We start from the raw sequence: 23,677 nt of genomic DNA, 5'->3' as shown, positions 1-23,677 counted from the left end.
ACGACATTGTTATCGATATACAAGCTAATATTCGCCTATTTGCTGATGACACGAGTCTATATCTAATTGTAGATGATCCTACCTCTGCTACTACCACTCTTAACTCTGATCTCTCTACTATCTCCGACTGGGCCAAAACCTGGTTGGTAAAGTTCAACCCGAAAAAAACAGAATCTCTTATCTTGACTCGCAAAACTGGCAAACAAGTCCATCCGCCCTTAGAGATGAATGGTGAGACTATTCAAGAAGTTACTCATCATAAACATCTTGGTGTATTTTTCTCTTCTGATCTCAGATGGAATATTCATATAAACTATATAATTGAGAAAGCCTACAAGCGTATCAATGTAATGCGAAAGTTGAAATTTATCCTTGATCGTCATTCACTGGAAAAAATTTATATGTCTTTCATTCGTCCTCTTTTAGAATACGGTGATATTAACTTTGATAACTGTACATCTCAAGAGAAGGAAACAATCGAAAAGGTTCAGTACGAGGCAGCTCGTATTGTAACGGGTGCAACCAAACTTGTGTCAATTTCCAAACTTATGTCCGAGGTAGGGTGGGAATCCCTTGAATCTCGTCGTAACCAACACAAACTTGTTCTTTTTTATAAAATGACCAAAAATCTCGCCCTTCCTTATCTTTCTTAAATACTTTCAGTTTTCACCAATGAACAATCATATATCCTACTAAATCAAAACTGTAACAGAGCTCCCAGAGTTCGTAACACATTATCTTATGATTCCTTCTTGCCGTCCACAACTCAAGCCTTTAACAGTTTTCAAAGTGACGTTCGCAGCTCTCCAACATTATCGTCATTTAAACAGAGTATATCCCCTTATATTCAAATGCCACCGAAATATTTTACTATGGTAAAAGAAAACGTCTGAGGACCAACTGTAGCTCTTTGGCCAAAGACCTGTTTTCTAGAATATCATACCTTCGCCTCTTTGCGTCTGTGGACAAAGGGAAACAACTCGTCACTTTTTTCTCGACTGTCGTCTTAATCAAAACATAAGACCTCAGTTGATAAACTGTATAAGCACATACTGTCATGTTTCATTAAATATTATTCTTTTTTTCGTAACACGGCACTTACAGACTCATATAATGAGAAATATTTCTTGCAGTTGACAAATACATTGAAAAAAAATCAAATCGCTTTGACTCTCCAACAATTTTCAACTATCATTAAGGGTTAAATCACAGGTCATTTTTTCTGTTGTTTTTTTTCTCCTTCTTTTTTCTATCTCATTCTTCTTTCTATCTGAACTTATTAAACTATTATCATTACTAGTATTATTTTGCTTTCCTTTTAAATAATTAATTTATATGTATTAATTCATTTTTCGATGTAAGATAAAACACATAAGCCTTCTTTCTCAACAAACGACAATTTCTTTCGCCTTATTTTGCACAAATATTTATTGTACACTGGGAAAAGACTTCAATAAGCATTAGGTTGCTTCCAGTCTAATCCTTTTCTTGTTTTGATTGTAAATATCATGTATGTAAATATGCTTATGTGAGAAGGAATAAAATATGTTTAAACCAATATATTTTTGTAGAAACGAAAACAAGCTATGCTTACAAGAGATCTGAAATTTTTTTCTGCCCCAGGTGTCCAGCAGAAGCTGTTTATTTTTACCTGCTACTGCTTTTAACTCATATCCTACTGCAAATTCTACTCATAAATAAACACAGAAAAGAAGAACCCCTGACTCAGCATGCTCTTTTTAAGGACATAATTATATATTTTCCGAAGGGATTCCAATTTGCATAGGAATGAGTAACATTGACAGTTAAGCAGCTACCTTACCACTTTCAAATTTTCAAGGAGATTTTGCTACGACCAGATACTAAAACAGATCAAATTCTGGCTGCTGTCTTTCTCAGTAGTAGCATTTATTATAACATTAGTAACCTTATTACTAGCGTATGACTTGTCAAGAAAAAGCCTTTTAACCAAAGTTGTGTGTAGCATCTACCCCTTCGTGCATAACTGTTTATTTTTACCATACTGTTAAGATGTATTTTCCCATTTTTACCATATTTATTTTCAATAATAATATCTAAATGAGTCCATAGGTAAGTTTGTTGATTATCTTGTTTATGTATATCTTGTTTATTTTATCTCTAAGAAAGCCGTCACTTACAAAAACTAATAAATATTCTGTGTAGTATTTCTTGTACATAAAGAGTTTTCTACTCATCAAGTAAAGGTAATAGCTATTGACAACATGTATACACAAATCTTAGATCATTGATTTATTAAAATGCATAAAAGGGGTTCAATGAAGACCTTAAACTACACCAACTTGCATATATCCACGAGATAAATTAAGTTGTGCTCACGAGATGCTATGTCGTGGCCAACTATGGCGTGGCACATTTCTAATAAACTTGGAAAATTCATATAAATAGTGTAATCTGATTGGTTAATTATCTCGTGCGCACGACTTAATTATCTCGTGGTCACGACTTGGTAAATCGTGGCGAGGACATAGTATCTCTTGCGCACCACTTAATCATCTCATGGACACGGCTTAGTAACTGGTGGCCACGACAAAGTATCTCATGCGCACGAGATAAATAAAAACGCACAAATGTCAACTCTGTGCCACCCTACCGGTATGGCTTAAAATATCTCCAAATAGATATAAACAGAGATGCCAGGATACACTGAATATTTATGTCCACATTAAAATGGGACAAATTCACAAGTTTTTGGTTAAACCACGGAATTATCAAAAGTAAGCTTTGTATACACTAAAAGTATTTGGGTTTTTCTACAACCTTATATAGAAAGAAGGTACAAACTGACTGACTGTTCAGTTCCTTTAATTTATGTCGTCAAAAGTGAAATCCATGTATCGCATTCTAGCACTGACTGCTGAATGTCAAACAAACGAGTTTGAGTAGGCCTACCTCTGTGAACGAATTCAACAATTCGTACTACGAATTCAACAATTCGTACTGTTACCTTATACCTTCACCACATGAACGTCAATTTGGTAGGTAGTTGATAGATGGACATTCGAATAACCAGCTACCTACTAGCTGGTAGTTGTTTATTCGTAATGCCCAACTATTTAATAGCTGGTAGTTGTAAATTCGGCAAGAAATGTTCGAACACCTCAAACAATTTTAAAAACAAAATAAAGTTGGGTCTTATTTGGTGAATCGCGCGAATCCCCAACTACCTACCAGACGGTAATTGGTTATTCGAAATAAGCCTGTTTTACACTGAAAAAAAAAGCACGAAATCTTTCCGGAATAGAAATGACGGATATATTGCAAGATAGATGTTTTCTTCAATATTGAAACGCCATGCCTCCCTACGTCGACCAGGGGACTCAGTTGGTTATTCGCGCGAATACCCAACTACCAAAATGAAGGTTGTTTGTAATTTGGATACTACATGTATTCGTCTGAAAACAAGTATTTTTCTGTAACAAATGTTTCGGTTATATAACGATCTTTATCTGTTCTATAATATGGTATCACCGCTTCACAAAAAATCGACCAGGGGACTCAGTTGGTTATTCGCGTGAATCCCCAAATACCAAATACCAACCAGAAGGTAGTTGGTAATTTGAACATTTCATACATCTCTCAAAAAAATACTTTTCAAAATAAAAATAACAGATATATGCCAAGATAATTTAATTCTTCATCAAGCCTTACATTTTACAGTTTGCTGATATCTTTATTAAATTTAGCACAATATATATGATTTCAGCTTAAAGCAGTCCTAACAATGGTAGCTCTCTGCTTCCCTTTAATAAATTAACTTTTATGTATAGGTTAGAGTGCATATTGGGTTTTCTTCATAAATAAGAAAGCTAAAAAGGAGCGGAGCTTGCGGAGCGACTGTAGCTTTCTTATTTACGAAGAACATCCAATATGCACTCTAACCGGCTTAGTGCTCCGCCCACTTGCGTTTTATAATATAAAACGTCCAGTTTATATAAAATCTGTTCTATTACGATTTGAAACCTGAAAATTTGAAAAAATATTCGTCCGTGATTGGCTTAAAACAATTGGCGAGCACTATATTATAAAACGCAAGTGGGCGGAGCACTAAGCCGGTTAGAGTGCAGTCGCTCCAGTCGCTCCGCTCCTTTTTAGCTTTCTTATTTACGAAGAACACCCAATATGCACTCTAACCTATACTTATGGGGCATCACAGCAGTTATTGACATAGCTGATATACATGCATATCGCTTACATTAGCATGCGTTTATGCACTGTTTTTTATCGCATTTAACACCAAGCCGCAAGTTATTATATATGCTACTGTTATAATAACTTTTTATTTCATGTTCTCCAGTGTTTTATTGTAATATTTCAGATGATTATATTCTGATAAACCACTAGTGAAATTTATAAAATATAATTTTCACTGTAGCCGACTATATCTGAATGCGGTTGAAAAGAAAATCATAACTAAATGGAATAACAGGTAGAAATAAATGCCGTCATACTTAAATTTTGCTTTTTTAAGGAAAAGAAAGTCGATATGTCCCCATACATCATGTTAAAAATGTAACAAAATTAGAGAAATTTAACAGAACTATATTTCAAAATTGATGATGTGACGTCATGATGTGATGACGTCACAAAGGAGAATGCGCGACGTTACGCGGCAAAATCAGTAAAAATACTTAAAATCACTTGAAAAGCATGAAATAAAAAGAAAATTTATTTGTTTTACATATAAGATTGAAATATATTTCATTCGTGAACACCAGCTATTATATTTTCACTCGTGGCTACGCCACTCGTGAAAATATTGCATCTCGTGTTCACTCAGTGAAATTATATTTCAATCTTACATGCAAAACAAACAAATATCCTCTATATTGCACCCCTGTGCCCACCTTGGTTTATGTTATAAAACGTTAAAAACTTAATATGCTCTAACTATTTAACCCATTTAATTAAAAAAAAGTCATAATAACAATAATCAAGAACTCAATCCAGCGGGCATCTTCCCGATGCACACGTTATTATTATTTTTACAAACAGATTTCCTTCAACTTGTAAAAATTACGACCTTATTTATTTACAACACACGACAGATGGTTAATAACTTTATTATTATTTATTCTAGCCATCAATAAAAACATATTTGATTTGGCCTTATCTGGAATCTCTGTGTCGTTTTGCTTTCAGATAATAGGATGTTAGCCAAAATTGCCGTCACTTTAAATGTGCTAAGTTTTGTTTTAACGATTGTTAGCTTGACTGTCCCCAGCTGGTATTATTGGTCCACGACTGTTGTTGGACTTACGGCTTATATAAAATTTGGACTGTGGAAGTGGTGTGGAGAAATTCCTTTGTTTGTGTCAGGATGTTTCCGCCTGGAAGATAGTGTTCACCCGATTTGTAAGTGGATATTTAAAGTTGCATGCCTGCATATTAGTCTGGTTTTATGTCTTCTATGCTGCGACTATTTATTTTGTTTCATGCCTACTATTCTGCGATTATTAGTCTGGTTCAATGCTTACTATTCTGCGATTATTAGTCTGTCTGGTTTCATGCCTATTTTTCTAAGTTTTTTGGTCTGGTTTCATGCCTACTATTCTGTGATTATTAATCTGGTCCCATGCCTAATATTCTGAGGTTATAAGTCTGATTCCATGCCTACTATTCTGCGAGTATTGGTCTGGTTTCATGCCTTCATTTTTGAGATTATTAGTCTTGTTCCATGCCTACTATTCTGCAATTATTAGTCTAGGTCCATGCCTACTATTCTGCAATTATAAGTCTAGTTCCATGCCTACTATTCTGCAATTATTAGTCTAGTTCCATGCCTACTATTCTGCAATTATTAGTCTAGTTCCATGCCTACTATTCTGCAATTATAAGTCTAGTTCCATGCCTACTATTCTGCAATTATTAGTCTAGTTCCATGCCTACTATTCTGCAATTATTAGTCTAGTTCCATGCCTACTATTCTGCAATTATTAGTCTAGTTCCATGCCTACTATTCTGCAATTATTAGTCTAGGTCCATGCCTACTATTCTGCAATTATTAGTCTAGTTCCATGCCTACTATTCTGCAATTATTAGTCTTGTTCCATGCCTACTATTCTGCAATTATTAGTCTAGTTCCATGCCTACTATTCTGCAATTATTAGTCTAGTTCCATGCCTACTATTCTGCAATTACTAGTCTAGTTCCATGCCTACTATTCTGCAATTATTAGTCTTGTTCCATGCCTACTATTCTGCAATTATTAGTCTAGTTCCATGCCTACTATTCTGCAATTATTAGTCTAGTTCCATGCCTACTATTCTGCAATTATTAGTCTTGTTCCATGCCTACTATTCTGCGATTATTAGTCTGGTTATATGCCAACAATTTTGCGATTATTTTCTTTCGAGAGTCAAGATTCACGTAATGTACATGTAATGTGCGATGAATGGATGATTTTGCAATATTAATCACCATAATTATGTCAACCTTGTTTCCTTAGGCAAACTGCTTTTTTCTTTCTATTTTACTAAACCCTCGGTAAAACTTCAGAATTAATACTATTATTTTGTTATCGTTTTTGTTTTTTGTTGTTTTTTTTTCTTTGCAAAAACCCTCTTTTCCACTGGTTATGTATTATAAAACCGACGTGACTACACTGTACGACAATTCTAAGGCAATTCTTTGAAAGATTCTGTAACTCAAAATTTTAATGGTTTTATATCATAGATATGATGCTCAATGAAGATTTATCAATATTGTCAGTTCCAAAAAAAAGCATTATTTGTAAAGATATAACCGTAAATAAATTTCATGTTAATAAAGGGAGGTAATTAGAATTATTATTTTCAATAAAGTCTAAATACGAAATGGATGGACATATTTTAATGATTACTTATAATGTGAATAAACATTTGCAGTACATATTTAACATATGCTTGGATGTTTGATTTTTTTAAGAATAGCTAGTTATATACATATATAAAAATTTCACAACATACAGGATCTTTAAAAAAGATGGTTGGTCTCACATCATTATGGTCATGTTAAAAACATACATGTATATTACACACATTCTTTGTCTAAGAAGCTGATAACCTGATACAAGCCGACAGTAAGCTGTATCGGTAATTACAAATTTATTACGAGTGTTAGCTCATAAAAGTGCATTGCCTGCAGATCCATCCTGGCGTAGACGCTTCAGCCGGTATAACGTTAAATTTTGACCACATGGGTCAATTATCAACGGATATTGATCCATTTTCAACGTTTAAAATCGATCCCTTCCCGTCATTTTATGACACGCTCAGGTATAGGCTACTTAAATGATTAAGGGATGTAACCGCTGCGAGAAGTTTGGCAAATTACCAGCCACGGTTTCTTCCCTTGAATAGTACAGAAAAGATAGAGCAGACGCTCTAGTGAAATCATTTTTATATGGTGGCTGATTTACGCCATGTCGTATGACGTCTGTGAGATATGAAACATGGAGATGCTGACTTGGCATTTGTGTTTTCCGATACGGCAATTTTATCACTTCTCTTTACTTTACGAAATTTCGTGAAAAGTAAAGGTCAATGTTGACTTACACATACATTATCCGATTTAGTTGTGCACAAATTACACATTGCGATAGCTTGAATTCTCCATTTTACGAAATATATGGAAGCATTGGAGGGTCACTTTTGAGTTTCGACTTACGGATATTTTACTTTTGACTTTCGACTTTTGACTTTTGATTTGTGACTTACGTCTTATGACTTTTTGCTAACCCATTTTACATGTGCTCTAGAAGCTGAAAGCAGCAACTTTGGTTTCAGGTATGTTTTTAAACGTTTTAAATAATTTCATTCAGATTTGTCATGGAGGAGAGGATGTGTTAAGGAGGGAATTTAATCTTATTTGATATAATCCCATAGTGGTAACATATCACAGACTTTAATTCCACAAGTGTGACTGTGTGTTTTGTACAATCTTCTATGTTTTTAATATGTTAATCATATTAGTGCTTATACATTTTTTGTCCTCATCAGTAAATCTGTCCATGAGTAACAAACAAATAACTGTTTTACAAGTAGACAGGGAATACAAGTTTTACTTCTTAAAATGGCATGGTGCACAATATTAAACATGTATCGCAATTCAGCATTTTATTGAGCTAACACGGAATTAGTAAAGAACGGCAAGTGCTATGTTCATACACACAAGTACAAAGTTAACTTAAAATTGTAATCGAGCACCATTTGCATTTAGCATCAATGTCTAATTTTGTTGTATATTTTAACAATTGAGAAAAGAACACTTAAGAATAAACGTTAGAACAAAAGATCCTACTAGCATTTAATTTTTTTTTTTTCGCACTTATCAATCTTAAAAAATCGGAGCTAAGAGATTTACCCATTTTATATAGTATGAATGTATAACGATTTAGATAAAAGATAAACTCTTATTTCAGACACAACCACTGGACAAAAGGTAACGAGGATGAAAACCTTGATGTTGATCTGTGTCTTCATCATTATACTGTTCATCATTACCAAAGCTACCGTGCCAAGATACCTACCCACAATATCTATAACAAACAAAACTCTGCTGATAATAGAGTACTTTCCGGTACAGCATGGCATTACAACGTCATTTAGTACAGTGATTAGACTTTTTAAACTCTTAAATTTAAAACGGCGTAATGGAATATATACTCCTTTTGAGACTGTGTCTGATGTTATAAACAGAGAAATACAAACAAATGGACAACGCATAGAATACCGTACAATATGGCGTAGGTTAATGCTGAATAACCACATGTACGTCAAGGGAGACGACGTCATGGAAATAATGGGAGCGCTTGATCCGGATGGTATTGAGATGCGGAAAGCTCATCGCTTATGCCGACGCGTATACGACGCATTATTATGACTCAGAACATATACATTAAAAAGGCTTTTTAAAAGATATACATGTTTTGAAATCTTAAAAAAAATATCCGTGTAATCTCATTTAAACATGTTTTGCAAGTGTTGTTTGTTTAGATGCAAAAAATAACATTCTAGTAATAAACTATGCATGTTAAATGCATGACTATTCTCGACACGATAGAAATATGCATGGTATTGTTTCTCTACCTCACCAATTTGAACATTTTTTATCATTTCCTTCTAAACTTAAAAAATTCAAGTCAAAGGGCTTGTATCAATTTGCTAAATTCTTTCTACAAGTATATTGATTCATTCTGTGAAATATGGACGGCTTTTACCGGCTAGTTTGTAATATATAAAACATTGAAAATGTTATAATTGTAATTTGCTCTTAGATTTTTTTAGCATTAATTAGGCAATGAATATCTTTAAAAAAGATTATAATAATAGAAAACGTGCATATTTTTCCATCTTAATATAGCTAGAAAAATCTAAACACATTTTAGCCGCGTCACGACAAAACCAACATAATGGGTTTGCGACCAGCATGGATTCAGACCAGCCTGCGCGTCCGCGCAGTCTGATCAGGATCCAGGCTGTTCGCTACCAGTTTCTCTACTTGTAAAAGAGTTGGAAAGCGAACAGCATGGATCCTGATCAGACTGTGCGGACGCGCAGGCTGGTCTGGATCCATGTTGGTCGCAAACCCATTATGTTGGTTTTGTCGTGACGCGGCTCATTTATTGTACAAGTTATTTGTCCTTTTAAAGATTTCCAACTCAGCAGCCTGTAAATACTAATTTGTAAAGTTTTTACATCACAATATATGTATGTGCAATTTTGTGACTTTGTACGTTAAATACATGCTGTATTTCTTTTTGTTTTTGGCATACGTATTACGAGATTAACTGCACTATATGAATCGACTTCTGGTTGTATCTCTTCTATCAAGCCCTGGTTACAAAAAGGCTGCCCCACTAGGAATAGAACCTCGGTCTCCCGCGTGACTGGCAGGGACACTTTCTACTATGCCAAATGTCACAGGGGGAGAAAGATATGCAGCCATACCGGGATTCGAACCCGGAACCCCTTACAGGGCTAGCTCTGTCCCCACCGAGATTGCATATCATGTACTGAATAAATTCGTACCGTGACATATAAGTTATACGTGTAATTTCAAGTATGTGTAATTAGATTCTAACGTCTTATTCATTCACAACAAATAGCAACCATACTTTATAGGATGTATTATGGTATTTAAAAGGAATATAATATGATTGTTATTTCAAAAATAGTAATTGATCTTTGTAGTAAATGCTGACTTATTTTCTCGTTAGGTTTTGCCTAATGACTTTTTACTTATGATTTATCACTTTTTACTTATGGCTTTTATCTTTTGACTTATAACTATTGTCATTTGCTGTTACTCTTTGCCTTTGTATAAACATTAGTTTTACTTGATTTTAGATTAATGCAAAATAAGCAAATTTGTGATACAATCACCAAACGCAAGGGAGGACATCAGCCGATGGGTGGTGTTGAAGTCATATGATGTTTAAAATTAGAATTATTGCATTCATATGTTTTTACCATATTTGATCGTTCTTACGTGAAGAATCAACACCAATTGTTAATGTGAAATCATACATGTATGTATAGAAGTTTGAATTCGGGACATTCATTTATACATGCCGTCTTAAAGTAAATAAACTATTCTTGATAAATAACGAATTTTTTTATTCAGATAAAACAGTTCTTAGCTATTTTCTAGATGTGTACCTTTATTACAAATTTTTATTAACATTTTACATCTTGAAATAGATTATTTAATTACTTGTTGAAGTTAGTCACGGTTGACTGGTACGCTATTTTTCCGTGTTGACTATTAAAGAGGGTACAAGCGTTAGGCATTATAATACATTAAAAAGGGCATCAGGGGGAATAATAGCATATGTAAGAAATTATTTAGTCACACCTGATACACTTGTTTTCACATCTCATGATGATATACTGTGCATTAAAATTTCTGCTTCTAAGTTATGTTTGGAAAATGATTTATATATAATACTTTGTTATGCAGTCCCAGAAGGTAGCTCTCGGCAAGCATTAATTGAAAGTAATATGTTTGATAGATTACTAAGTTATATTTTAGAACTTGAAATAAAACAAGGTTTAAATTTAAATCTACTTGTTTGTGGAGACTTAAATGCTCACACATCAGAATTGCCTGATTTTGTGCCAGATGATGATATAGCACATTCTTATTTTTTACCAGATGATTATGTTGAAGATAGTTACCTTCCAAGGAAATCACTTGACAAAGGTCGTGTTAATAGTAATGGTATTCAACTGCTTGATATTTGTAAGCAAAGTGGTATGAGAATTTTAAATGGTAGATTGTATGATGACAAAATTGGAAATTTTACTTATGTTGGGAAAACAGGAAAAAGTGTAGTAGATTATGTTATTTCAACACAAAACGTGATAAAATATGTTAATTCTTTTTCTGTAAAAGAACCTAATATTTTGTCAGATCATTGTATTATTGATTTTTCTTTTGCTTTTAATAAACAAGAATGTTATAATGTTAATACTAGTGAACAGTTATTTAGACAGTATTATAAATTCATATGGAAAAATGAATATAGACAGGCGTTTAAAGAAAGCCTTGGCAGTGACAGTAATATTGGTATATTAAATTATTGGTTAAATGATGTTCAGAATAGTATAATTCAGATGATATTGATTTATGTGTAAAAAAGTTGACTGAGATTCTTGATGGTGTTGCATCACCTTTTTTCAAACAGTATATTAACAAAGGAAGTGATAACCTACCTAAAAATGATTCGCATAAAAAATGGTTCACTACTGAATGTGCTGAAAAAAGAAACATGTTTTATAGTATTTTAAATGTGTATAGACAGAATAAGACAGATGAGAACCGGAAAGCTTTAATCGAAGCAAGGTCAGCTTATAAACTTTGTATAAGAAAAAATAGGTATAATTATGATTATGCTCAAACAAAAAAACTTAAAAATTTTGTAGTTTTGGAAAAATGCAAAATTTTACGGGAATATGTTTAAAAATTTCATTGGGGGGTACAGATTTTAGAAACTTTTCACTTAATCCCTTTTGAGCAGTTTTTTTAAATGAAATTAAATTTACCCAATAGTAAAATATTTTTAAAACCTGATAAAAGATTTACCCTTTTTTTCCCGGGAAAGGGTTATGAAAAAAGGGAATTTAAAAGGGGTTAATGTTTTGATAAACTCGATAAAAAATAAAAATAATCGAAAATAGAAGAGCTTTTAAAAAGATTTAAAATAAAAATAAAAGTAGGGGGCCAGATATGCTTTTGAATGAATGTTTCAAAACCCGGAAAGAAAAAACTACTTCCCATTTTTTGCACAGTTTTTTTAAAAAAATTTTGGATTTTGGAAATACTTCCATCAACTTGGTCTGATGGTTATGTTATACCGTTACATAAGAAAGGTAGTATTAATAATGAAAATAATTATAGAGGCATTACATTGTTAAGTGTATTGGGTAAATTATTCACACGTGTTTTAAATAATAGATTGACAGATTGGGCAGAACATTATTCAGTATACATTGAGGCACAGGCAGGTTTTAGGTCTAACATGAGTACTATAGACAATATTTTTGTATTACATGGTTTACTTACTCATTTAATCAACCAAGGTAAACAATTATTTTGTGCTTTTATTGATTTTACTAAAGCATTTGATTATGTAGTAAGAGACAATTTATGGTTTAAATTAATTCAATTAGGTATGCGGGGGAAAATTCTTGATATAGTTAAATCTATGTATTCATCTGTTAAATCTAGAGTAAAATATTTAAATAAATTTAGTGATATCTATCAATGCACTCTTGGAGTAAGGCAAGGCGAGTCCTTATCACCTTTTTTATTTTCAATGTTTCTTAATGATTTGGAATCAGAATTTTATGTAAAAGGAGTAAATGGTATTGATATTGACACTTTCAAAATATTTTTGATTTTGTATGCAGATGATATCATCATTTTTGCTAATTCAGCAACTGAGTTGCAAAATAATTTGGATACATTGTATGAATATTGTGAAAGGTGGAAACTTGTTGTGAACACTGATAAAACAAAAGTAATGATATTTAGAAAAGGTGGTCGTTTACCAGTAAACATAAATTTTTATTACAGTGGCAACTCTATTGAAATTGTAAATAAGTTTAATTATTTAGGAATTGCTTTCTCTACTGGTGGTTCTTTTTCTGATGCATTAAATACTTTAGCTGGTCAAGCTTCAAAAGCTATATTTAAGATGAATAAATACCTCTATAAATTCACTAATATTACAGTGAAACACAAGCTTGAACTTTTTGATAAACTGATTACACCTATTTTAAATTATGGTAGTGAAGTGTGGGGATTCACAAAAGGTTGTGCAATTGAAAGAGTACATTTGCAGTTTTGCAAGCAACTTCTTGGTGTTAAAAGATGTACACAAAATGATTTTGTTTATGGTGAACTTGGGCGTATAAATTTTCAAACCTTGAGATATTTAAAGATTGTTAAATACTGGGTTAAGTTATTACAGACAAAAGATAATAAGTTTAACAAGAAAATCTATATTACTTTATTAAATGACTGTGAAAGGTATCCTAACAAGAAAAGTTGGTGTTCATTATTGAGGGATCTTTTATGTACACTTGGTTTTTATGATGTGTGGCTTTTTCAAGATGTAGGTGATAAGGTAATATTTTTGCACTATTTTGAGCAAAGATTGTGTCTGATAATTTCATACAAAACTGGAATAGTCGACTTAACAGCTCAACTAGAGCGCTTTTTTATAGAAACATAGCTAGCTTTAGGTTACAGCCCTATCTTAATTTATGCAACATACAAAAGTTTCGATTTAGCTTATCAAGATTGCGTATGTCATCTCATAGACTAAGTATTGAAAGCGGCAGATGGGCAAAGCCAACTGCGATTCCTTTAGAGCAGCGAAAATGTAGCATATGCCAAGTGTTAGAAGATGAATCTCATTTTGTGTTACAGTGCCAAGCATATACAGATATAAGAAACATTTATATTCCTAGCTTTTATGGATATAGACCCAATATGTACAAATTTATTCAACTAATTACATCTGATAATGAAGTTTTATTGACAAAGTTAAGTGTGTATGTATACAAGGCATTTATGATTCGTTCTGCTAATTTATGTAGTAATAATGTAAGCTAATATACAATGCTAAGAAAATTAGAGTCTTTGATAGCGTTGCATGTATATAGACAGTAACAGATTGATATAGGGTAATTTAGAATTATAAATCTACAATGATAAGTAAAACAAATGTTGAACGTTTACTCTATAGTAGTGTGTATAATATTAAATAAAGAAAAATAAGTTTAATCAGATATGTTTTATGGAACATAAAAAAAATTATATATATATATATATGTATGTATACTTGTTATAACAATTTTATATTACAATTAGAATATATGAAACTCGCTCATAACAGGCATTATATAAATGTTGATGCATTGACCTAATAAAGGATATTTGTCCGTCTTACTATATACAAATGATGTGTACAATATATATTTAAAGTAATGGACATACAAAAATGTTTGTTAGTTAAATATGTTCTATAGAGCAAATATCAATATGTATACTTATTGTCAACTAGTTATTTCAATTAGTAATTTTATTTTTTATTTTTTTTTTTTTGCATTTATGAAACTTGCCCGAAACAGGCATTATATGAATGTAGATGTATTATATACTGTGCTTGTACTAATAATACATAAAGATATTTGTATGTCTTATTTGTTGGATTGGGGCGGGTTGTGTGCGGTAGCGCTGGATGTGATATTTACACGAGTTGTTAAGACAAAAGTGTAAATATAACAGCTGGTGCGGGCGGACAGAATGTGCTTTTCCCTTACATGTAAGATAAACAAGTTTACTACTGCTTTTGTGCTTGTGTGTTAGGTCTGAGAGACTGATCTTTGCCATGTAATGTCAAATAATTGAAAAATGTTACATTAAATTATGAAGTAACATTGTCATTATATGTATGTTATCTGAAAATTTCTCTGAATATTGTTAAGTGTTAAAAATAATATCCGTCTTCTTATGTAACTCTATCTCCTGAGAAAAAAAAAATTTGGAATTTGTTTGTGATATATTTTTCTCATTCGCATTCGAGCAAACATCAGGTATAATGAAAAATATAAATGATATATGACATTGTGATATGTCAGATATAATTTTCCTTTTTTGGTCTTTGCGAAGCATATGGATATTCTTATTAGGTCATGAAGTTCTAGTCACTGGTGTTATTAATTTGTGCAATCAATAGCACACTTCGTAAGATGAAGTAATGCGAATTGATAGAGTATGTCATAATCAGTATTAAAAAATTAGATCATGTTTATAACTATACTTTTACTTAGAGAGTTAGAAGCATACACGATTATAACATTATGTTAGTACATTGTATGTAGTAATAATTTTCAACATGATTGTACACTGTTTAAAATGTTGTCCTCATGGGCTTTTGGCCTTCAGGATATTTTATGAAATAAAACTTTGAAACTTTGAAACATTAAAATAAAGGAGATATATGTACGGAATAATATGTAGTAGTAGCTTTTTAAGGCTTTGTATTTTGCTACAAGCAGTGATGGAAAATTGATATCTCGCGAGACCGAAGGTCAAGTGAGATATCAATTTTCCAATGTTGCAAGTAGAAAAATACATAGCCTCAGAAAGCTACTATAACATAATTTTACTTTTATTATATACCTTTTCGTTTTTAGTAAAAATGATTTTCATTAAACTACACTTCTATAAGAAATTTCAGAAAATAGAAAAATAAATTTATGACTGACGGATGAATACGTAATTTATGCAAAACCGGCGACGCCTCTTATAATTTTGGTTTCCGTTTTCTAATGCTATGTAAAACACAGCTAAGATCGGAACCAATGTCAAAAATAATCCGGCATTTCCATATATGGTTCCGTATTTGTCACTAACATAATACGGAATTTTCTATCCGTTGGAAGAATTTATAGGTATAAAATAAAATTTAGAAAACGGTTTTGACACAAATATGACTTGAAACTCTCGTGATTTCTACTTCAAACTTGTACTCATTTACATTATCATATTAAATCTGGTCCTGAATGATAAAAAGACATTTTCCTCATTTATTATTGTGTTATAGTAACTTTGTTATAACCAAAATAGACTTGCAATTTCCCACCGGAATAAACAGTATTTAAAAGTTTTCAAGAATTTAAAATTTTCTATTTTTAGAATAGTGATTTAATAAGAGGTTTTAAAAAGAGAAAGTAGAAATTTTAAAAAAGCAATCACTAAAAGAAGTAAACTGTGTGGGGAATAGCCAACTCCCTAAAAAAGACTACCCAAAAAATTACCTCCAAGAAAACCAAAATACCAAAGGTTTTTTTCCTCCGGTCTTTACCCTGACAAGTTGGGAGAAACTATCAATTTAAATTTTTTGGGGAAAAAATATGTTTTAAAAAGATAAAAAAACAAAACCCATTTTTTTTGAAAAAAAATTTTCCCTTTTTTCAAAAAAACCGTTTTTTTTTTCTTTATTTTTGTTTTTTTTTTTTTTTAAAAAAAAATTGTTTTTTCTTTAAAAAAAAAAAAAAAAAAAAAAAAAAAAAAAAAAAAAAAAAAAAAAAAAAAAAGAAATAAGAAAACAAATGTATTACATAGGCAAAACAAACTGAATTTGAGCTTCATTATATTTAATTTAAAAAACAGAGATAAGAACTACAGAAGTATTTTTTTTCTAAAATAGCACACATGCCTTACTTAAAAGCTAACACTAAAAAACAGCTAAAAATAAACACTGCCATCAACAAAAACATCAAGTATTTACGGCACAGAAGACATATATACATGCAATATGTCTACAAAACAACACATCGTTGATACGTTACTGATGAAAAACTAAGAAAATCATGAGTGATCTAAGGAAGCTTTTGAAAACATAAAATAAATTAGGTTAACTAGCAACGCTAGAGTGACTATATTGTTATTGAAGTCAATATTTTGAAAATCATTGTCGTTCAAAAGAGAGAAAAAACAAACACAGTCTCCAGCTAAAAATTTCCTAGTTAACTTTAAGAAACTGTATACATTGTATAATGTGTATATTTAATAACGTCCACAAATTGTTTGTTTTTTTTTTTGTTTTTTTTTTCGAAGAATAACCGACTTTATATGTAATGGAAATATCATAGTCTTTCTTAATGAACATACCCTCAACCCACAGCATGTCGAAAAAGGGAATGTTTAACTTAGAAGAACGATTAAATGTTATAATCAAAAGTTTTGTTAACAACACAATGCACTCTGTCTCGCCAGTAAATTCAAGTTGATGCCTCCAACAGTTTTTGAGATAATTATGAGTTTAACAAAATCAAAGTATGAAAAAAAGAAGAAAAAAATCAACAACAAAGGGGACTTTCTAAAATGTAGCTATGATAGCAAGAAGTATGTTTCTTTCTGCCCGCCAAGCTATATGAAAATTTGATTTCGATACCTTTCTTTTAAGTTTTAAAATTTACAATGGGCAAATACTGAAAATTATGAAAGTCAGAATTATGAATTCATGATTTTTCACACTTTTCCCTGTCTCACCATGACCTGTATATCGATACAAGATTTGTACCATATTGGAGGTATGGACAGTATAAAATAAACGTGGCGGGACGTGACATTGCGTGTTTCCAATAAAGCGTCCACAATAAGTGGTGGGGTTAAAACTTGAAAATTATCGAGCGTCTGAAACAAGTGTGAAATGGTAACGCTCGTATTCCAAAAATGTCTGAATATTTCCATAGACAATAACGAAGAAAACCAAATCACTAGTGTTTGGACATTTTGCATTTGCTAAACTGTACTACTTTCCACTCGGAACGAACGCTGTTTTGCCATGAAACCTCTTTGTCTTCTAAACTGGCTCCGAAAACTTGACAAATATGTATTGCTGATGCTCTTGCAACTGCTTTGCAGTTGAAACCATTCGACAGCACGTCCTTAATTCCTACAAGTAGCTTTACTAGAATTTAAACTGAAAACATTAAAAGTATGTGTTATCTCAATTGAAATGAAATACATATATATACAAAATGAAATACAAAAAATTCCTTAATACATAACTGTATACAAAAGTTTATATACAAATAACATGTACTTTGTACTTGGTATGTGACCTAAGTTATTGATACTGAACAAGTGAATAAAGTTTCAATATTATATCATAACTGGTTTATGGGACCATATTTCATAAACCATCTGACAAAACATTTTAGCTTTAAAAATGTACTTTGTACTTGGTATGTGACCTAAGTTATTGATACTGAACAAGTGAATAAAGTTTCAATATTATATCATAACTGGTTTATGGGACCATATTTCATAAACCATCTGACAAAACATTTTAGCTTTAAAAATGGGCATAAGTATGTCCAGTTGTGCGCCACTCATACGAAACTTGGTCATTGATCTTCGATGTCAACACTTAATATGTGTTCCAAGTTTCAAAGGAATCGCTAAAATAGTGTTTGAGAAACCATTTTTCATGAAAATTCTAAACAATGAATTCAAAATCGAAAAAGAGGCAGAATTTGATAACAATGCAATTCAGAGATTTCTAACTTAGAGCGTGTTCTAAACAAGTGTGTGAAGTTTCAAAGCTGTATGATTTATTGTTTTTGAAATACCATGTTTCATGAAACTTCTTAACCACAGATTTCTTTGTCAAAATAAGGCCTATAATTTGGTCTATATTCAAAATAAGATGGACGAAGAATGAAGAACTACGGGGTGAAAACCGATTGTAACTGCAGCAAACAACAATGCGAGACTGGTTCATATAAAAATAAAGCGTTTGATTCATACGCTGTATGTCAATTTGAGATTATATATCCCTGTTCCGGAAATTTAAAATAAAAAATAGATACCCAATGCAATGCAATGCAATGCAAGCAAAGTATTTTCTTTTCTTAATCAATTTAAAAGGCTTATATAGGAATAACATTCTGTTCTTGCATATGTGCCCACATATTTTGTTTTTTAAATAAGTCTCCAGGAAACTTAGGTAAATGAACTTACCTCGTCTGAATCAATGTCATATTCTACCATATTTTCCTTGGAAATTATAATTAAAATGGCAAGCACGTGGGAAATAACAAAATCCATAAGTCAAAAATCAAAAGTCATAAATCAAAAGTCATAAATCAAAAGTCATAAGAAAATATTAAAATAAATGTATAAGTCGAAACTCAAAAGTGACCCTCCAATGCTTCCATAGAAATATGTTATATGTTTATAGTTTTGACCTCACACAAATTACATATCTTTAAATTCTACACACTATAGATGGTCACAATACGAATATATAGCGTCATTGAAAAAAAACGGAAAAAAACTGGCAGTTTATTTAAGAAAAGGCCAACTTTACTTGACCTGTAATAGGTAACGCAGCTTCCCATACCTAGTTTATTAAATCTTTTATTCAAATTAAACCTATTTAGTAAGAATTTCATAGATTTCAATAATTTTTTGTCGTTACAATAATTTACTCAATGATGAGCATAGTATTTCTTAAACTTTCAGCTATTCAGATTAAAGTTGCTCGTGCTACGGTTGTGTTGTCGACACTTCCAACTGTAATGGCTGCGGGATTGGCTTTTCTGAACTTTGTCAGGCGAAGGGACAGACGCTCGCTTCTTTTAGCTGCCGGATTATTAAGTACAGTGGCCGGTAAGTGATAACGGATATTACAAAGACGATGTGAATATTGAAGGCAAGTGTTTAATTTATGTTCATATAAAACAACAAAGTATAAAATCACTTGAATCTGGTCAAATTTAAAAAATCACAAAATACATATACTCGAAAAAGCATAATTTGGCCAATCACAAAAAATTTTAAGTATCTTATTTTAAGTAATGAAGAGTTTGAAAAAGACGGGATAAAATACATACTTTGTGCATGTAATAAAACAGCTACATGCTGTAATAATTGTATTGTATCATAGTTTTGGGGACTTTTCTGTTGAAAAAAGTGTCAGAGTTAAATCGTATACATATACATGCACAGTGCGGTAACTGGAGTGCAGGTATCAGTTACCCGCACTCCAGATAATGCCCGTTGATTGGTTCATTTTTGCTGGGGTTTACTTATTGTGACGGCAGAGAAAGGGAAAGGGGCAGAAATATCATATTAAAATGCTCGTTTATTGGTTCATTTTTTCTGGGGTTTCATATTATGACAACAGGGAACGTGCTGTCATGTTTGACTATGATACAAAAGAGGAAAGAACACCAAAACACTCGGCAATCTGATTTATACTCGGGGGCTACGCCCCCTCGTACAAATCAGATATCCTCGTGTTTCGGTGCTCTTTCTATTACTTATTACTCAATAAACATTTTAAGTACGCAAGGTATCTTCTAAGTGTATAGGGGAATTTGAAACAAATGACGGGTTCCTATAAAATTCCAAATGGCACACAAAGGTTACTTCTCTTTCAATACACAATGAAGATAAAAGGGGAGATAAAGAGGGCATGAGATGAAAACCTTTTTGACAGGTTTGTAGGACACTAATTTGATTGAATATAACGATTTTTAACCCTAGAGGGGTTTGATTTCCCAAACCCTCATTTTTCTGATTGGGTTTTGGGAGTAAAATCGGAAAAAAAAGACGGCTTTTTAATGAGACATCTAAAATAAGAAATTGTAAAAATTCTATTTAAATTTGAATGTTTTCAACCCCTTAAATGGGGTTTTTTTCCCGAAACGAATGCCTATGAGTGGGAGAATATTGATAAACTTTTCAGTCATTATTCATGTTTTTGTTTCATTCTTTCAGGTCTAATGTCTATTGTTGGCACTGTAGTATTTGTAGTTGACAACCAAATTGAGAAGTACTTTGAAGATGAGGACGGAAGTATTCAACATTTAGATTTAAAACCACACGCCAGTTTTGCTCTTTGTCTCACTTCCGGTCTTCTGAATCTGACAGGAGCTTTGTTATACATTATAGACGCTTTTTGTGTTAATAGGAATCGTGTAGCGAATACGGAAACCCGTACGGAAATACAAATTGAAAACAGAATGTGTCGATAATTAAGGGGAATACATTTTTGTACTTGTACATAATATAGTAAGCTTATCGAAAATAGATCGATGGTTCTAGTCATTTGCAGAAAGGGTCGCCTGAGCTATTCAACCACAGTAAAGATGTGACCGTTTTGCCGTTTTGTACACAAATAAAGGGAAATAACTGCTACGAAGATCATCTTTCCTGTTTGCACACAATTGTCCCCCTTGTGTATATATTAATATATTATATTAATATATCGACAGTATATTTTTATTAGACCGTTATAACAAACATACGAACAAGAAAGCAACAAATATACAGACAAACAAAAAATATCTAACTAACGTCAAAACAAAAAGAAATAAGAACCAAAAACGTTGCCTCTTACGGTTAAATGTATCGAAATCTTGACCATGCACAGTATACAGAAAACGTGTATACATATGAGTTTAATATAGCTACAGATCTTTTCCCTACACAATGACAACATACATTTGTATCTAGAATCTGAAAAATTTAAAGATACCACATAATTCACTTTTCAACAGGAACCGTAACCTCGATACATATGCGGAATAATTTTAATAATAATTTTGAACACATTAATTATGTGACATGCGTCTGTGTGATACGGTCAAGTACTTTGACACATTGTAAATCAGCAATGACTTATTTCCAAAAGATGACAGACAACTTTTGTAACAATTTCTTTATATTATGCATATTATCACATGTATAATGTTCCACTCATGCCACAACATTGTAATGCTATAACCAATAGGAAACGAGCATGCAAGTGATTTTCTTTTTTCAGGTTTCAAAACAAGCTTTGGCTTACTGAAGGGGGAAATATAGCACGATAAATCAGAAAAGGTGAAAATCAAATCCCAACAACTGAGAATGGAAATTTACCCACGCCTTTTATAAATTTTTCAATTTAACATGCACGGTAGCGGGTACTTAACGGAGGCTATATATATATCAAAAGTGCTAGTGGCATTGATTTGACCTAAAATGTGTTTAACCTTGTTATTTATGCACTAAAACATCAATATATTAAAAAAAAAAATAAAAAAAAAAATTTCACTGTTATATTATTATAGTCTATAATAATATAACAGTGAAAAAAATTTTTTTAATACATGCATAAATAACAAGGTTAAATACATTTTAGATGAAATCAATGCCACTAGCACCTTTGTTTATATATGGGACAGTTTGATATAACTCAGCTGCTTCCTGGTCAAGAATTTGCACAGAGCATTTTCAGGGGAAAATATAAGCATTTTTAGGGAGAAAATATACCTTTTTTGGGCTTGGGGAAACAGCCTTTATTCGGCTGTAAAATACAGGGAAAATCACTGCATGCAATTAATTGTTACTATGCTTTTGCCAAGGTAAGCTGAGAAGAGATGTGTTCCTTGACCTTAACCAATGTATAAGTGAACAGATGACTTCATATACCTTTACAAAAATATAGTATGAGCAGTTGTGTTCCTTACAGTGTAAACAGTTGTAACCCGTACAAACTTTATCAAAATTATGTGTGAATAGTTGTGCGGCTACACCATTACCAAGATAGCATGTTAACAAATACGTTCTTAATTATTTACTAATGATCAATCATTCTGCAAACTCTTTTCATTTTAACATGCATAGATTTACGCATGTGTTCATAATATTTAACCAAATTTATTTTATCAAATAATCTTTGTAAGAGTAGGTTACCAAACTAACGTGTGAACGAATATGGTATCTTTGAGAATATTAACGTGTATATTAATGCATAATTATGTTGCCAAACAATTCAGATGTACCTTGTTAATTAAAGGCCCATTATGCTCCAGCAATGTTTTTTTCTTCATGTCTCGAAAGCATTTTATTTTTGGTGTAATTTTATAAAGTTATTTCCAAAATGTTATTCATTGTCCAATTGAGCCGTGTCACGACAAAACCAACATAATGGGTTTGCGACCAGCACGGATCCAGACCAGCCTGCGCATCCGCGCAGTCTGATCAGGATCCATGCTGTTCGCTTACCAACCCTATTACAAGTAGAGAAACTGATAGCGAACAGCATGGATCCTGATCAGACTACGCGGATGCGCAAGCTGGTCTGGATCCATGCTGGTCGCAAACCCATTATGTTGATTTTGTCGTGACGCGGCTCAATTATCTTCTGTTGTTTAGTATAATTATAGTGATTTAGCATAATTATTGTATGGAAGTTCACATTTTACTTCTTTTATGTCAAATTATTTCACATTTAGCGCTATTTTTTTCTTTCTTCATGTACAAGCACCTAACATGCTTTTAACATTTATAAAATTCACGATTACTCTTGCTAAAGAAGTAAAAAAATCTAATTTTTCTAAAGCATAATTTGCCTTTAAAGGCTATTTGCTAATGAGTTAAAAGATTTGGCCAACATTCTATCAACTATTTGAATACATACAGAAAGTTTTTAATTACATATTGCCTTGCAGGCGGATCAGCTAATTTATTGATGGTGTTTTGTTATCATTAATCTCTCTTCTGACACGTATACAGCGGGTAAAGCCTATCTTATTATGCTCTTATTATGCAAATAAAAGGGTGACACTATTTCGGAGGA

General features: G+C 32.1%; 1 protein-coding gene across 1 annotated transcript; it reads left to right on the top strand.

Moving 5' to 3' along the window:
- Nucleotides 1–224: 224 nt before the first annotated feature.
- Nucleotides 225–21,295, top strand: LOC132740613 (uncharacterized). Its single transcript, XM_060728557.1, has 4 exons — nt 225–585; nt 5,182–5,394; nt 19,570–19,716; nt 20,830–21,295. The coding sequence occupies exons 1-4, from the start codon at nt 225–227 to the stop codon at nt 21,084–21,086; spliced, it is 978 nt and encodes a 325-aa protein (XP_060584540.1). The 3' UTR covers nt 21,087–21,295.
- The last annotated feature ends 2,382 nt before the right edge of the window (nt 21,296–23,677 follow it).

This window comes from Ruditapes philippinarum, unplaced genomic scaffold (assembly GCF_026571515.1).
Source record: "Ruditapes philippinarum isolate M1 unplaced genomic scaffold, ASM2657151v2 ctg3999_1_1_1_1, whole genome shotgun sequence".
In the NCBI taxonomy this organism is placed as follows: Eukaryota; Metazoa; Mollusca; class Bivalvia; order Venerida; family Veneridae; genus Ruditapes; species Ruditapes philippinarum.
This window is presented reverse-complemented; position numbering and strand designations above follow the sequence as displayed.

Excerpts from the sequence above, each read along its gene's own strand:
- LOC132740613 (XM_060728557.1), top strand. The coding sequence starts at position 225 with ATGAATGGTGAGACTATTCAAGAAGTTACTCATCATAAACATCTTGGT. Across the intron at positions 586-5,181 it reads GGAATCCCTTGAATCTCGTC|ATAATAGGATGTTAGCCAAA; the intron begins GTAACCAACACA and ends TTTTGCTTTCAG. Across the intron at positions 19,717-20,829 it reads ATTATTAAGTACAGTGGCCG|GTCTAATGTCTATTGTTGGC; the intron begins GTAAGTGATAAC and ends TCATTCTTTCAG.